Source organism: Oncorhynchus mykiss, chromosome 11 (assembly GCF_057628025.1).
Source record: "Oncorhynchus mykiss isolate SJ-2025 chromosome 11, ASM5762802v1, whole genome shotgun sequence".
Taxonomy (NCBI): Eukaryota; Metazoa; Chordata; class Actinopteri; order Salmoniformes; family Salmonidae; genus Oncorhynchus; species Oncorhynchus mykiss.
The window spans coordinates 27,440,001-27,458,336 of NC_143032.1; the positions used below are offsets into that span (position 1 = coordinate 27,440,001).

Sequence of the window (18,336 nt, forward strand, 5' to 3'; positions counted from 1 at the left end):
CAGTAACATAACCCCTCCATAGAGCTAGACAGTAACATAACCCCTCCATAGAGCTAGACAGTAACATAACCCCTCCATAGAGCAAGACAGTAACATAACCCCTCCATAGAGCTAGACAGTAACATAACCCCTCCATAGAGCTAGACAGTAATATAACCCCTCTATAGAGCTAGACAGTAATATAACCCCTCCATAGAGCAAGACAGTAACATAACCCCTCCATAGAGCTAGACAGTAACATAACCCCTCTATAGAGCTAGACAGTAATATAACCCCTCCATAGAGCAAGACAGTAACATAACCCCTCCATAGAGCTAGACAGTAACATAACCCCTCCATAGAGCTAGACGGTAACAGTAGCTGGGTTGGGGTTGAGTGTTAAGCAAACCGGATTGGTGATATGACACATCTCTAGGACATCCCACTGTGGCAGGACCCCATGATCAACCCTGCGCAATTAAAAAACAATTTCCTGCCGCTTGGCCGCTTGGTGAGAATGTCAATTAATGTGTGTGTGTGTGTATCAGGTCCCATGTTCAGCCAACAAAGTGTCAGAGAGCGGCTCTTAGAAATCAGTCCTAGCAGTCGGTCCTGCTATCGATCTCCCTCGCTACTGGGGACACATTCCTTCTCCTCACAGATTTGATATTTTAAAACATATCTGTTTTAAAAAAAATAAAAAATTAAAAATTAAAATAAAAAATATATATATATATATATATATATATATATATATATATATATATATATATATATATATATATATTTTTAGTGCCTTGCGAAAGTATTCGGCCCCCTTGAACTTTGCGACCTTTTGCCACATTTCAGGCTTCAAACATAAAGATATAAAACTGTACTTTTTTGTGAAGAATCAACAACAAGTGGGACACAATCATGAAGTGGAACGACATTTATTGGATATTTCAAACTTTTTTAACAAATCAAAAACTGAAAAATTGGGCGTGCAAAATTATTCAGCCCCCTTAAGTTAATACTTTGTAGCGCCACCTCTTGCTGCGATTACAGCTGTAAGTCGCTTGGGGTATGTCTCTATCAGTTTTGCACATCGAGAGACTGAAATTTTTTCCCATTCCTCCTTGCAAAACAGCTCGAGCTCAGTGAGGTTGGATGGAGAGCATTTGTGAACAGCAGTTTTCAGTTCTTTCCACAGATTCTCGATTGGATTCAGGTCTGGACTTTGACTTGGCCATTCTAACACCTGGATATGTTTATTTTTGAACCATTCCATTGTAGATTTTGCTTTATGTTTTGGATCATTGCCTTGTTGGAAGACAAATCTCCGTCCCAGTCTCAGGTCTTTTGCAGACTCCATCCGGTTTTCTTCCAGAATGGTCCTGTATTTGGCTCCATCCATCTTCCCATCAATTTTAACCATCTTCCCTGTCCCTGCTGAAGAAAAGCAGGCCCAAACCATGATGCTGCCACCACCATGTTTGACAGTGGGGATGGTGTGTTCAGCTGTGTTGCTTTTACGCCAAACATAACGTTTTGCATTGTTGCCAAAAAGTTCAATTTTAGTTTCATCTGACCAGAGCACCTTCTTCCACATGTTTGGTGTGTCTCCCAGGTGGCTTGTGGCAAACTTTAAACAACACTTTTTATGGATATCTTTAAGAAATGGCTTTCTTCTTGCCACTCTTCCATAAAGGCCAGATTTGTGCAATATACGACTGATTGTTGTCCTATGGACAGAGTCTCCCACCTCAGCTGTAGATCTCTGCAGTTCATCCAGAGTGATCATGGGCCTCTTGGCTGCATCTCTGATCAGTCTTCTCCTTTTATGAGCTGAAAGTTTAGAGGGACGGCCAGGTCTTGGTAGATTTGCAGTGGTCTGATACTCCTTCCATTTCAATATTATCGCTTGCACAGTGCTCCTTGGGATGTTTAAAGCTTGGGAAATCTTTTTGTATCCAAATCCGGCTTTAAACTTCTTCACAACAGTATCTCGGACCTGCCTGGTGTGTTCCTTGTTCTTCATGATGCTCTCTGCGCTTTTAACGGACCTCTGAGACTATCACAGTGCAGGTGCATTTATACGGAGACTTGATTACACACAGGTGGATTGTATTTATCATCATTAGTCATTTAGGTCAACATTGGATCATTCAGAGATCCTCACTGAACTTCTGGAGAGAGTTTGCTGCACTGAAAGTAAAGGGGCTGAATAATTTTGCACGCCCAATTTTTCAGTTTTTGATTTGTTAAAAAAGTTTGAAATATCCAATAAATGTCGTTCCACTTCATGATTGTGTCCCACTTGTTGTTGATTCTTCACAAAAAAGTACAGTTTTATATCTTTATGTTTGAAGCCTGAAATGTGGCAAAAGGTCGCAAAGTTCAAGGGGGCCGAATACTTTCGCAAGGCACTGTATATATTTTTTTTAAACAGAAGCCTGGGGCCAGTAACATCAACCAAACGCCTCAATCTGCTTCCAAAGTATTGATTAAAAAGTCCCACACCAAAAGGGCCCTGAGTAACCTGAACACTGGGACGGCGTTTCGTTCAAACATTTAGTTCCCCCCGCGGTCATATTTTAGAGGTCATTTTTCCAGCTTTTTATTGTTTTTCAGGTTTATTTTTTCATTATTTGGTTTCATTTATTAGATCTTAATTTGCGAGAGAGGTCTGTTGTTTATTTTGGGCCGAGCAGAGCTGAGCCGGTATGAGAAGGCCGCTCCCGTGGCGAAAGAAGGGGAGAGCGAGAGAGAATATAATTTAATTTTTGTTTATTATCCATTTCACTTGCTTTGGCAATGTAAACATATGTTTCCCATGCCAATAAACCCCCTTGAATTGAACTGAGAGAGACAGAGAGAAAGTGAGAGACAACATGTTCCTAAGTAGAGAGCACTTTCTGTACCATCCGTCTCCTCATCCCATATTTATTCTCCAAATATTCCATAACATTTTAGATACACACACCGGATAAAGAGCTGCGCTTAGTTCGTACACACACACACACACACACACACTACTCAGCCCTTTCTTTCAGTCGGGGGAAAATATTAGCATTAATAAGTCTGTACCGTGTAGCGCTGTTATTTCAGCAGCTGCTTGGTGGTGATATGAGTTTCAGACAGAGTGATGGAGTAGGCTGAGGCTGGATTACGTCTTAATTGCTCCTGGTGAGACACCATAAGTCCTGGTGGTCAGCTGTGCTGTCCAGGTCCTCAGGGAGGGAGGGATAAATGTGTCAGTCACCTGCCTGTCTGTCGGATCTCTGACACAAATAAAAAGGGGTGATGGTCCGCACTCAAAAATATGATGCATAAAGCTTTATGTTAAAAGTGTTTTTATTCTTTTCACCTCATCAGGGACAGCGTACAGAGACGTTTTGGCGAGCGCGATGGTCCTCTTTCGATCTCTGACACTGCCAAACCCCCCAGCTACCTACCAGCCCCCAACACCAGTAGCACTAAATGACCACAGATTTCCCTGTTTGAATGTGATGGGAAATCCTACAAAGGGCACCATCTACCTAGATCATTCTACATGTCCACTAATTGTCTGGACATCTAATATATCCTGAACAAAAATAGAAACAACAATTTCAAAGGTTTTACTGAGTTAGTTCATAGAAGGAAATCAGTCAATTTAAATAAATAAATTAGGCTCTAATCTATAGATTTCACATGACTGGGCAGGGGTGCAGCCTGGGAGGGCATAGGCCCACCCACTGGGAAGGCAGGCACAGCCAATCACAATTTGTTTTTCCCCACAAAAGGACTTCATTACAGACAGAAATACTCCTCAGCACCCCCCTCCCACTCCTCCTCTACACTAACTGGGATGTAAACAAACGTGCGGGATCTTATGAAACATGGGACCAACACTTTACACGTTGTTGTATACATATGATAGATATTACCGGATTAGTATAAAAAAATGACACTTCCAAATCCCAATGCATAAATACTTTGTCACCCGTACACCCCCTCACTTATGCAGCTGTACCTCCTAAATCCATGTCTTCTAACTCTCTGCTAAAATGACAATTACACTGATTACTGATTATCTACACAAGGCAGATTAGTAATCTCTTAAAACACACAGATGAACCTCTGCTCCCACCTTCCTCACTAGGCTGAGACCACTCACAACAATCTGCCCTCGCTCTACAATACTCCTTCCTGTAACATCACTTCCCCCAGACACGGGTTGTCACAAGATGACGAATTGGTCAGTTCTGCAGCCTTACGCTCTGTCACACTCCTCCCTGAGCTACTCACACAGCCCTCTTCTAGTAACATTAGTGTTACTAGACACAAGTTGACACAGGGAGCGGAATCTGTCATCTACACCAGGAATCCTAACATCAGTCACGACGTTGTCCACAGCTCTGTGGCCTGTGGCTCTACGAAACTGTCGTCCACGTTTCGCGGCGTTCTGGATTTCACCCGTAAAGCTCAAACTGGACGATTGAGGAAGGAAGGATGAGGAGATGGAGGGAATTGGATAGAGATGGAGGGATGAAAGATGGAGGGATAGAGGGATGGGGCGGAGGAGAGAGCCCTTACATGTTTTATTTGGAAACAGGGTCTGTGCCAGTAATTGCCTAAAATGACTATAATAGTAATTGATGGTCTGGCTTTTCACTTTGTCTATACGAATTTCCACAACGGCTACGTAAACTCTGTCAAAGCCTGGACAGCCGAGACGAACACACTCTTTATCCATCAACTTTCTTTTTCCCTGTGTCTGTCGTTGGTCCGTCCGCCCTCTCTTTTTCATCCACCTCTTTGTCCTTTTGCTCCTCTTTTTTTGGGTTGTGGTTGAGAGAGAGATGAGAGAAGGGACGAGAGAGGGGAGAGGTGGATGCGTCTGCAGACACACACACGCAGACACACACACACACACACACACGGAGACAGGCTCTAATTAGAGCAAGCCTTGACCCCTAACCTCTGATGTCATCTGCCTGCATGTTAAAAGACCTGACATGTCTCCCTCTCTGACATCATCACGAGAGACACAGACACATGACGGAAGGACGTATGTGATAGACATCACTGAGGTGTGTGAGTGCTCATTTGTCTGCTGTGAACACCTGTGAGAACATATGAGACCTGTGGGGCCTGGAGAAGAACATCAGGAAAGGGATGAACCAGGTCACTGTGCTATTGTAACATCATGGTTGATAGGATTCATTGTAGTGCATAGGGGACAGGGTGCCATTGTAGTGCATAGGGGACAGGGTTCATTGTAGTGCATAGGGGACAGGGTTCATTGTAGTGCATAGGGGACAAGGTTCATTGTAGTGCATAGGGGACAGGGTTCATTGTAGTGCATAGGGGACAGGGTTCATTGTAGTGCATAGGGGACAGGGTTCATTGTAGTGCATAGGGGACATGGTTCATTGTAGTGCATAGGGGACATGGTTCATTGTAGTGCATAGGGGACAGGGTTCATTGTAGTGCATAGGGGACAGGGTTCATTGTAGTGCATAGGGGACAGGGTTCATTGTAGTGCATAGGGGACAGGGTTCATTGTAGTGCATAGGGGACAGGGTTCATTGTAGTGCATAGGGGACAGGGTTCATTGTAGTGCATAGGGGACATGGTTCATTGTAGTGCATAGGGGACATGGTTCATTGTAGTGCATAGGGGACAGGGTTCATTGTAGTGCATAGGGGACAGGGTTCATTGTAGTGCATAGGGGACAGGGTTCAGTGTCGAGGTTGTAACGGAGTTCAAGAGAAAAGTTTAAGAAAGTATTCAGACACCTGGACCCTTTCCACATTTTGTTGTGTTACAGCCTGAATTTAAAATAGATCACATTTCTATTTTCTTCTCATTGGGCTACATGTTTTTTTGTTTTTTTTAAGTTTAAAAACTTTTTTTTACATACAAATTAATAAAAATGTAAAAGAGCTCAAATGTCTTGATAAGTATTCAACCTCTTTGTTATGGCACGCCTAAAAAAGTTCAGGAGTAAAAATGTGCTTAACAAGTTACATAATAAGTTACATAGACTCACTCTATGAGCAATAATAGTGTTAAACATGACAGGGGATACATTTTTTGTTTTAAACAGACATTGAATATCCCTGTAAGCATGGTGAAGTTCTTCATTAGATTTTGAATGGTGTACCTTTGTGGCATCCTTCATAACTCAGTTTTCCCGAAGAGGGAGGAAACGTCTTTTGGGTGGGACATTAAACAGCTGTCCTGACGCTCTGTGGTCACTAAAGATCCCATGGCACTTATCGTAGGAGTAGGGGTGTTAACCCCGGTGTCCTGACTAAATTCCCAATCTGGCCCTCATACCATGTACAGAATACAAATATTCAGAAAAATGCATCCTGTTTGCAACAAGGAACTAAAGTAATACTGCAAAAAAACATGGCAAAGCAATTACCTTTTGGTCCTGAATACAAAGCATTATGTTTGGGGCAAATCCAATACAACACATTACAGTACCACTCTCCATATTTTCAAGCATTGTGGTGGCTGCATCATGTTATGGGTATGTTTATCGTCGGTAAGGACTGCAGAGTTTTTCAGGATAAAAATAAATAGAATGGAGCTAGGCACAGGCAAATCCTAGAGGAAAACCTGGTTGTCTGCTTTCCAACAGACACTGGAAGATTAATTCACATTTCAGTAGGACAACAACCTAAAACACAAGGCCAAATCGACAGTCGTGGCCAAAAGTTTTGAGAATGAAAATTAATATTTGTGTCAAAGTCTGCTGCCTCAGTTTGTATGATGGCAATTTGCATATACTCCAGAATGTTATGAATAGTGATCAGATGAATTCCAATGAATTGCAAAGTCCCTCTGTGCCATGCAAATGAACTAAATCCCCCCAAAAAACATTTCCACTGCATTTCAGCCCTGCCACAAAAGGACCAGCTGACATGTCAGTGATTCTCTCGTTAACACAGGTGTGTTGACGATGACAAGGCTGGAGATCACTCTTGTCATGCTGATTGAGTTCGAATAACAGACGAAGCTTCCAAAGGAGGGTGGTGCTTGGAATCATTGTTCTTCCTCTGTCAACCATGGTTACCTGCAAGGAAACACGTGCCGTCCTCATTGCGTTGCACAAAACGGGTTTCACAGGCAAGGATATTGCTGCCAGTAAGATTGCACCTAAATCAACCATTTATCGGATCATCAAGAACTTCAAGAAGTGGTTCAATTGTTGTGAAGAAGGCTTCAGGGCGCCCAAGAAAGTCCAGCAAGCGCCAGGACCATCTCCTAAAGTTGATTCAGCTGCGGGATCGGGTCACCATCAGTACAGAGCTTGCTCAGGAATGGAAGCAGGCAGGTGTGAGTGCATCTGCACGCACAGTGAGGCGAAGACTTTGAGGATGGCCTGGTGTCAAGAAGGGCAGCAAAGAAGCCACTTCTCTCCAGGAAAAACATCAGGGACAGACTGATATTCTGTAAAAGGTACAGCGATTGGACTGCTGAGGACTGGGGTAAAGTCATTTTCTCTGATGAATCCCCTTTCCAATTGTTTGGGGCAAAAAAGCTTGTCCGGAGAAGACAAGGTGAGCGCTACCATCAGTCCTGTGTCATGCCAACAGTAAAGCATCCTGAGACCATTCATGTGTGCGGTTGCTTCTCAGCCAAGGGAGTGGGCTCACTCACAATTTTGCCTAAGAACACAGCCATGAATAAAGAATAGTACAAACACATCCTGCAACTTCTCCCAACCATCCAGGAACAGTTTGTTGACGAACAATGTATTTTCCAGCATGATGGAGCACCTTGCCATAAGGCAAAAGTGATAACTAAGTGGCTCGGGGAACAAAACATCAATATTTTGGGTCCATGGCCAGGAAACTCCCCAGACCTTAATCTTATTGAAAACTTGTGGTCAATCCTCAAGAGGCAGGTGGACAAACCAAAACCCACAAATTCTGACAAAATCCAAGCATTGATTAAGTAACAATGGGCTGCCATCAGGTGTGGATGGGTGTGGCCCAGAAGCTAATTGACAGCCTGCCAGGGCGGATTGCAGAGGTCTTGAAAAAGAAGGGTCAACACTGCAAATATTGACTCTTTGCATCACCTTCATGTAATTGTCATTAAAGCCTTTGACACTTATGAAATGCTTGTAATCATACTTGTAATCATACTTGTAATCATACTTCCATAGTAACATTAACAAAAATATCTAAAGACACTGAAGCAGCAAACTTCGTGAAAATTAATATTTGTGTCATTCTCAAAACTTTTGGCCACGACTCTACACTGGAGTTGTTAACCAAGAAGACAGTGGCCGAGTTACAGTTATGACTTAAATCTATGGCAAGACCTGAAAATGGTTGTCTAGCAATGATCAACAACCAATTTGACAGAGATTGAATAATTTTTATAAGAATAAATGGGCAAATGTTGCCCAATCCAGGTGTGGAAAGCTTATAGAGACTTACCCAGAAAGACAGACAGCTGTAATTGCTGCCAAAAGAACATCTACAAAATATTGACTCAAGGGTGTGAATACTTATGTAAATTAGCAAACATTTCTAAAAACATGTTTTAACTTTGTCATCATGGTGTATCGAGTGTACGGTGAGAGATAAAACAATTAATAATAAATCAAATGTTTAATCCATTTTGGCTATAGCACATCAAAATGTGGAATAAATCAAGGGGTATGAATACTTTGAAGGAACTGTATGAACTATGCTTCTTTGTAAAAACCTACAGTGGAGACAGAATCCAGCGTATTAGAACAGCCTTAAGGCTGAGTGTGAACAGCCTTAAGGGCACAGAGTTAGTGCAGTGTATAAAGGGGATAAAACAGGTAGGAAGATGTGCATCGTGAATAGGGAACGGGGTTTAGTGTGCACAGCAGAAAGGAATCACATCACATCATTCGGTACCCGAGTAATTTCCAGATCCGGTGGACAGGGCCGGCATGGTTCCTGCCTGGGTGTGGAATATCAGAGTGAGAATGAAAATAGCACTGCCACACTGCAGCAGCAGGCAAGGGAAGGGTAGAGGGTAGGTTCAGTCTCCTTTCCTCTCCTCTGTCACCCCCAGTCCAAGGTGTCTCTCTCCAGGATTTATACCATGGGTGGCCGGCGTTCCCTAAAAGAGAGAGGGCAGGAATTTAGGCACTGCGCTTCAACGCACCCAATGCCACAAGCACAAGTGTGTGTGTGTGTGTGTGTGTGTGTGTGTGTGTGTGTACACCTGGAAGAAAGCGGATGTACGCATCAATGAAGGAAGTTATTCAGCAGATGATAGCAAAAATGTGTTGGTTCGTAATCACGGAGGGTCAACTGTGAACACACACACACACACACACACACACACACACACACACACAAGGGGACAGGCACACACACACACCCTTTTCCAGACCTTCGTTATCCCCCCTTTCAACGGCCAGCGGAAACATAGGAAACACAATCCAGCTCAAGGGAGAACACTGCAGACCAGACCTGTGAAAAATCAAATGAGCCTGGAAATGCAGCACTTTGTAAATACAACCAGTGAACTGGGATCCCATCCACAGAGAAAATGGAGAGATCGAGGGGAACATTAAAAAAATAAAAACAAAACTCTAAGAAAATCATTTGGCTGTTAATCTACCCCCTCAGACTCACTCTCTCTGGCCTATTAAACCCAGCGAGGGAAAAACAGCTCATGTACTGCTAAGCTAATTGGAACAAGATTCCTGGATATACCCTCTATCCCTGAAAGATGTGTGTCCCCATTTTGGGATTCCCTATCAAGGTGGAGGATTTGAGGAATGTCAGGAGTCAGGACAACAGAGGAAGAATCATACACACCCCTACAGTACACACACATCCTCAATACAGTACACACACATCCTCAATACAGTACACGCACATCCTCAATACAGACATATGCCATGCATGCACGCACACATCAACAAACGCTCACACTCAGACTTTCTCAAGCGCTGAATAAACTGGGTGGTTTGAGTCCTGAATGCTGATTGGCTGGTAGCCGTGGTATATTAGACCGTATACCACAGGTATGACAAAATATGTATTTTTACTCTTCTAATTACGATGTTAACCAGCTTATAGTAGCAATAGGGCTCCTGAATGGCGCAGCGGTGTAAGGCACTGCATCGCAGTGTTTGAGGCGTCACTACAGACACCCTGGTTCGAATCCAGGCTGTATCACAACTGGCCGTGATTGGGCATCACATAAGGCAGCGCACAATTGGCCCAGCATTGTCTGGGTTTGGCCGGGGTAGGCCGTCATTGTAAATAAGAATTTGTTCTTAACTAACTTGCCTTGTTAAATAAAGGTCACATTTTTTTTATTTTTTTTATTAAAAAGGCACCTCAGCGGTTTGTGGAAAATACCACAGCTAAGGGCTATTCTTAGACACGAAGCAAAAAATATTGGCCATATACCACAACCCCTCGGGCCTTACTGCTTAAATATAAACATGACATATCATGTGTGATGTCTGTGCAGGTGGGAATGTCTCAGAGCGCTAGCTGTAGTCATTGAGTCAGAGCACTGGGTCTGGGGTTCGCGGAGGCCTCAGAGGACATTACCTATTGACCTCTGTACTCCAGCCAACCCCAGCAGACAGAGGCAGGTGCTGCTACTGTAGAACAGCAGCAGGCCGGCATTAGGGGCACACACACACTAGGGCTGGGATGGGACTGTGGTGGCATCCCCTAGGAGACCCCCAGCCCCTTGCCCCCCCCAGTCTTTCATCCACCCCTCCTCAACCCTCCACTCCTGGCTGGCCTCGACTCACACCTCCCTTATTAAAGGCTTTACTGTTCCCTACCACACACACACTCTCCTGTATGACCCCCCATCCCCTCCATTTCTCCCCCTGGTCCCTTCATTAGGCCCCAGGGGCAACTACCTACCATGTCCCTCTCTCTATCCTTCCTCCCTTGCTAACCATGCTGCTCAGGTCTAGACAACCACATTCTTCAGCAGCCTAGGCAGTCATCAAAGCTCGCTTTAAATGTAGAGAACGGTGGCCAGCCAATAACATTTAACCTAAGGCTCCTGCCTAACATAGGGCTCAATGACCCACCCTAGACTTGGTTCCCCAAAGTCCAGTCTGCTCCACTCTCTGTCTGAACCCCATATCATACAACACAGGATGGCTTAAAGGCAGAAAGAACAGCTAGAGTAGACAAATCCCTCAAATGAGCCACAGCCACCTACTGTATCTGGTCCCCTCCTTCATGGTCTCCTTCCCGGCTACATTGTTCCTATGGTGGCGGCTGACTTCTGACAGCCATTGGTCCCATGCGGAGTGAGGGTGTTCTGACCGGGCCGTTTGGCTGCGGCTGCAGGCAGCTAGCTAGCTAACAACGCTAACACGCAGACAAGCTTCCAGGCAGATCCACCACGCTCTGCACTCTCTAAGGCCAAAATACCTCCTTCAGGAGCCCCTTCAGCAGGTCTAACACACACACTCCGTTGGACCACCCCAGCGGAGCCCAGAACACTGGGTCAAAGGGTGTTGGAGCGTGCACTAACTATTCAGCCTCAGGAACGACACAAGCAGAGCTGAGTTCTGTGTGGCTTGGGGCTTTAGCTGTGTTTGAAGCTGCTGGGTGTAAATCAGCGGAGACGCTAGCTCATGTTGCGTAACGGTGTCTGACACGCCGGGTTGTGAACGCACCTTGGGGACGACCGCTACCTCCAGGTGAGGAAAAACCTGCTGCGGAAAATATTGCCTCAGCAAACATCACCCGGGAAAGACTGCAGGCAGACCCAAAACCCGGTCACTTCACACACACACACACACACACACACACGTTGGGTTCCAGGAGTTTGACGTTTTTCGGGCCAGAAGTTTTTGAAATCCGGAGGTAAGACGTGCTGAATTCACAGAACAACAGTAAAGGACGTATGACTTTTCCCTTCCGAGGGGGGAAGTGGAGGACGTGGGACAGTTCAGACCACGCAGCTCCTTTGTTACGCCTGCTAGATTTGGAGCACAGCTGTCTTTCTACACACACACACACACACACACACAGCAAGAGTAAATGTATAGACCAAACCGTCAAGTGCAATCAAAGTTCAGTCCTGTTCCACACCATAAGCCTACATATATCCCATTAAAAAAACGCTAAAGAGACCAGCAGAGACTCGGTGTAAGTCCCAAATGGCACCCGGTTCCCTTTCTAGTGCACTACGGCCCACAGGGCTTGGGTCAAAAGTAGTACACTACATAGGGAATAGGGCGCCAATTGGGACAGAGAAGGTGCAGCTCAGCGGCAGCAGGCTCCTCAGGCCTGGACCACAGGATCCTACAAGATCTCTCCAACAGCTCTGAACACAGAGGACAAAAGCAGCAGCAACTGAGCTCATGTCAAAAGAATTGACCCGCGCTAAACCAGCCCTGTATTTCACAGTCACAGAGCAGGGTAAGGGACAAGGCTAAGGTATAGTCATACCAGTGTGATTGGAATGACAGACGGAGACAGAGGGGGACTTGTTAGGGAGATTGATCTGCCTGCCTTCTAGTGCTGCAGGATTCAGGAATATCAGACGGCATCCCTAGGAGGAATTACAGAAATTTTCCCAAATCAAAGTGGGATCCATCTTTCCGTCCGGGGCCTTGGGAAGGCCAGGAAGCGTACCGCGGCACCGAGAGCACCTGAGACTTTTACGGCGCCCGAAAGGCCAGTAACCACTGAACTTCAAGACAGTCCAAGTCAAGATGCTTTATTCAGCCATGGCTTGGTTCTCCTCTGTACAAATCACACAGAATCAGGTTTGAGTGTAAAGGGGGGAGGCAAAGCAACTTTGCCATGTGGAGAAGAAAAGAGCCTGATCACAATGAAAAGGTATGCCTTCTACTTCTCCCATGTGTAACACACACACAGTGCCCTGAAAGGGTGCTGCTGCCATCTAGTGGCCCAATATCCAACTACAGCCAGAATCCCCTCTACTCTTACTACTACAACACAGCTGGAAAACACCCTGGACACGGCAAGCCGCAGCAGCTTACCAAACAAAGGAGCGCTTGCATCACATGTTAGGAGACACGCTGTATTTGTTTAGTCTTGCTCAGTGTGAAACCTGAAGTCCCATCAGTTATTTGAAGAGAAAACAGCCCGAGGGGGAACGAGCAATATGGAGGATAGAAGAGCGGGATGAAGACGAGTTGTTATTTTTTTCGACCCTTTTCAAAAACAGACCGGGCTTGGCTAGGATGGGAAGAGGACCCAGGGACCCAGCTGGAGGTCGAAGAGAAGGAGACAGAGGGTTGAGGAAAAACAGGTTATGAAAACACACGCTCTTACTCTGACATTAAAAACTATACTGTCCTCCAAAACTCTGACACCAAAACACACTCTTTACTATCCTCTGAGGTTCAGATATGATAGCCTAGGTTACTCAAAATGTCCAGTACTGAGAGAAAAAAACATTCTCTGGAACACAACACTTGGCTGCACCAAACATGAAGACAACGTGAGAGAAAAGAAAGTGTAGTGGTCTCAAGTGGGACACAGAGTCGGGAAAAGGACACGCGTTTCGCAGGTAGACGACTTCTGCAGGCAGGCATGCTCCGTCTATACATTCCCTGGGTTGGCAGTACACTCTTTGGCTGTCACCATAGAAGAACCCTTTTTGGTTCCAGGTAAAAACCATTTTTGATTCCTGTGGATAAGATTCTACACGGAACCCAAAATGGTTGTAGAACCATTTTGGGTTCCGTGTAGAACCAACCCTTGTTGGTTCCAGGTAGAACCCTTTTGGTTTCAAGTAGTTGAAACCAAAAGGGTTCTACCTGGAACCAACAAGGGTGGACACCCGAAGAACTGTTTTAGTTTATGGCACCTTTAGAGCCCGACCGATAGATTGGTTCACCAGTATGATCGTCCGATATTGGCCTTTTACAGCTATATGGCAAATAACTCCACGATAACCGACATTGAATAAATAGGATGAGAAAAGGGAATCTCATGCTGATCTGAAGAATTCTGGCCATTCTCATGAAATGTCATTATTATCACAATGTATGAAATCAACATTTAAAACATAATTATTGGACAATTGCTCTTTTGGATGGCAATTTATGGAAATTCAGAGTGGAAAAATCACACTTTAGTTTCCTGCTGTAAAATAGTATGTCGGCAGATATCAGTATCGCTATGTTTTGTCGTCCCCCCCCATCCCGTCCACCCACCCACCCACACACACACCCACCCACCCTCCTTCCCCTTACATATCACAATATTATTATTGAGCTAGTTGGCTGTACCTGCACCAAAACCTTTATGGCTTGTTCTCCACCTTTTTAAATAGGGAGACGATTTGTTTTCAGCACTTATTTCCATGACGGGTCAAAACACATGTTCTCACGTCTCTCTCTCGTCCCTCTGCAGCAGACATATAGTGAGCAATATGTTTGGAACAACAAATCACAATATCGAATTGCAATACAAGTATCGTGATAATTCCGTATCGTGAGGTCCCCCGCAATTCTCAGCCCTTATTAATGAGTCCTTTTTTGGAAGTCCTATTTTTATAGAGCAAATCCATCTGACCCTAGTGAAGCACTATGTAAACCCCGCTGTGCCAATCTGGTGTCACGATGTGCCAAGTTTAAATTCAGGTTCATCAACCAAGTTCATCCAGGTCTTACCAGAACCATCTAATACTCAATTAAGTTAAATTGACTCAACTGACTTACCTTTATAAAGCCTTGCACTGGCCTACAACAGCATTGTGGAATTATCAATATTATCAGATTGGAAATGCTTATATGCTCCACCTAACTGACTGAACATATTGTGGCTGTAAACCCTGGCTCCTGTATGCACAGGTATGTAGCGGGACCAGGTTCTGAGCTCACTGGTGCCCTCTCCTGGGAGTGACCTGATAGTGAACACAGCAAGTGGGACGTCTAGAGTCCCACATACGTCCAGTGTTCAACTACTGAATCGCCAAGCGAGAGAAGAAAACACACATGTATACCACACCACTCTGCCCCCTTTATCCCCAACTCCTCTAAATCCAACCTTAGATCCCCTCCATCCGTGAGTCTGAGCCCTGAATGAGTGTATCTGAGCGCCGGGTCTCCCTAATTCACCGTGGCAGTGACTCACGCCTCCGACGCAGGCTGTTTTTAAAGGCATGCCGTGTCATTAGTGGTCACGTGTGGTTTTAAGAGGACACTACCTTGTTTTCACATGTGCGCGCACGCACCCAATAAAGAGAACACGGTGACAGAAAAGAGTACGCTCTTCCAGTCCATAAAACATGTGTCCAAATATTTCTGCTGTGATGCTGCCTGGTTAGAGAGAGCGAAACAGAGGGGGAAGAGATGGATGGGGGAGAGATTGAGAGATAGAGGGAGAGTGGGAGATACATGGCGAGGAAGAGAATTGTGGATGGATAGAGGGTGTGGGTTTAAGGGGGTTTAGTACTTACAGAGTAGACTGAGTGTGATATAAATGAGGGGTCCCTTCCCTTCAAGTTCCAGTAGGGGTGTCAATTTATGACAGTATTACAGGTTGTGTCCCAAAAGGAACCCTATTTACCCTAAGGCACCCTATTCCCTAGCTATATGGGCCCTGGTGCCATTTGAAAGGCATTCACAGAGCAGTGTTCCAGTGGAGTAGTCATGGCAATGATTCAGCAAGATCATTCAGCAAAGCAATAAAGAAACTGAATAATAAAATACTAGGAACAATACTAGGAACAGCTAAATGTACCAGACACCAGACACCCCCGTAATAATACACACACAACACAGCTGCAGTATGTTTCATGGACGGTGTATAATTATAGTGTATTAAACAGTTGGCACGGAAAACTCTCGTGCACTCATACATTACATTTTGTTAAATATTAATACTGAAATCCTCCTGGATCCGGGAGCGAAACGCTGTTTGTGGAAAATATAAAAATACATTGTTGAATGGTTAAGAAGTGTGTGTGTACATTTTGTTCAACAGCTGCACTGTTCTCCAGAGGCATGCCAAAATGTCTCCATCTCATCCTATTAGGCAGGCTGCACTGGACAATCAGACACACAGTCTTGTACAACTAACCTTGTGGGGACACCAAATTCAGTCCCATTCTAAATCTTATTTTCGCCAACCCCAAAACCTTAAACCTAACCCTAGATCCTCACCCCAAAACTAACCCTAGATCCTCACCCCAAAACTAACCCTAGATGCTAAACCTAACCCTAGATCCTCACCCTAAACCTAACCCTAGATCCTCACCCCAAAACTAACCCTAGATCCTCACCCCAAAACTAACCCTAGATCCTCACCCCAAAACTAACCCTAGATCCTCACCCCAAAACTAACCCTAGATCCTCACCCCAAAACTAACCCTAGATCCTCACCCCAAAACTAACCCTCGCTCCCCACGCCAAAACTAACCCTAGATCCTCACCCTAAAACTAACCCTAGATCCTAACCGTAAAACTAACCCAAACACTAACCCTAGATCCTCACCCAAAAACTAACCCTAGATCCTAACCCTAGATCCTCACCCTAGATCCTCACCCTAAAACTAACCCTAGATCCTCACCCTAGATCCTCACCCTAGATCCTCACCCTAAAACTAACCCTAGATCCTCACCCTAAAACTAACCCTAGATCCTCACCCTAAAACTAACCCTAGATCCTAACCGTAAAACTAACCCTAAATCCTAACCCTAGATCCTCACCCTAAAACTAACCCTAGATCCTAACCGTAAAACTAACCCAAACACTAACCCTAGATCCTCACCCAAAAACTAACCCTAGATCCTAACCCTAGAGCCTCACCCTAGATCCTCACCCTAGATCCTCACCCTAAAACTAACCCTAGATCCTCACCCTAGATCCTCACCCTAAAACTAACCCTAGATCCTCACCCTAAAACTAACCCTAGATCCTCACCCTAAAACTAACCCTAGATCCTAACCGTAAAACTAACCCTAAATCCTAACCCTAGATCCTCACCCAAAAACTAACCCTAGATCCTCACCCAAAAACTAACCCTAGATCCTAACCTTAGATCCTCACCCAAAAACTAACTCTAGACCACCACCCCAAAACTAACCCTAGATCCTCACCCCAAAACTAACCCTAGATCCTCACCCAAAAACTAACCCCAGATCCTCACCCAAAAACGAACCCCAGATCCTCACCCAAAAACGAACCCCAGATCATCACCCAAAAACTAACCCTAGATCCTCACCCAAAAACTAACCCTAGATCCTCACCCAAAAACTAACCCTAGATCCTCACCCAAAAACTAACCCTAGATCCTCACCCAAAAACTAACCCTAGATCCTCACCCAAAAACTAACCCTAGATCCTCACCCAAAAACTAACCCTAGATCCTCACCCTAAAACTAACCCTAGATCCTCACCCTAAAACTAACCCTAGATCCTCACCCTAAAACTAACCCTAGATCCTCACCCTAAAACTAACCCTAGATCCTCACCCTAAAACTAACCCTAGATCCTCACCCTAAAACTAACCCTAGATCCTCACCCTTAAACTAACCCGAGCTCCTTCTGATCAGGTATAGTTAAACACGTCCATCCTATTAGAAGTAGCTGGAAGGGCAGGGTAGAGGATTTAGCTGTGTTTGAGGGACGTGCCATGCGGCCAGCCAGGAGGCTGCAGGCCGGTATTAGTTGGTAACAGTTGTTAAGGTTATGCAGGATTGGGGTTCTTTAATGAAGACAGCTTCAACCCAGGGCTGGCTGTGTAGTGTTCCTGGCCTGAGAATGGGAGAGGGAGGGAGGGGGATGCAAGCAGCAAGGTGTGTGAGCAAAGAAATGGATGACCGAAGAAGGTACTACTCTATCATGTCTGATGGAAAGAGCACATCCCTGCTTTTTGGATGTAAATTAAAGGGATACTTCAGGATTTTGGCAATGATGCCCTTTATCTACTTCCCCAGAATCAGATGAATGTTCATGTCTCTGTGTCAAATATGAAGTAAGTTTTAGGTCATTTCACAAGCCAATGCTAACTAGTGCTAGCACAATGACTGGAAGCCTATGGTATATACTAGCATGCAAGGAGAGCTGAAGTACAAATAGCAGTATCAATCAAAACTTTTCACCACCTTTTAACTGTCTGAATACTACGGAATATCTCCATCAAATACCTCACAGAAGATCTCAATATCACTTAAACAGGCTGTTACTGTACTGTATATCTGCACCACAGGAGCCTCTGAGCCTCTGACCTAACAGGCCTTCTCAAGAGCACCTTCTAACAGATTTCAGGTTGAGAAGAGGTCAAGATGAAGGTTTGAACAGCTCAGGATCAGTATAGAGTCAGACCAGGGCCACTTGCTGTGTATATACACAGAGAGATGTTATGATATGTTATGTTTGCATACATATATATACACATATATATATA

The 18,336-nt window shown here is 44.8% G+C and overlaps 1 protein-coding gene across 2 annotated transcripts in view; it reads right to left on the bottom strand.

Annotated features, from left to right (window-relative positions):
- mpp7a (MAGUK p55 scaffold protein 7a) overlaps positions 1–18,336 on the bottom strand; it is a 304,718-nt gene that overhangs the window by 212,177 nt on the left and 74,205 nt on the right. For both annotated transcript variants that reach the window (XM_036935252.2, XM_036935250.2), the window contains exon 3: positions 8,862–9,069. In XM_036935252.2, the coding sequence (XP_036791147.2) occupies positions 8,862–8,898 (37 nt within the window). In that variant the 5' untranslated portion in view covers positions 8,899–9,069. The remainder of the gene's footprint in view (positions 1–8,861; positions 9,070–18,336) is intronic.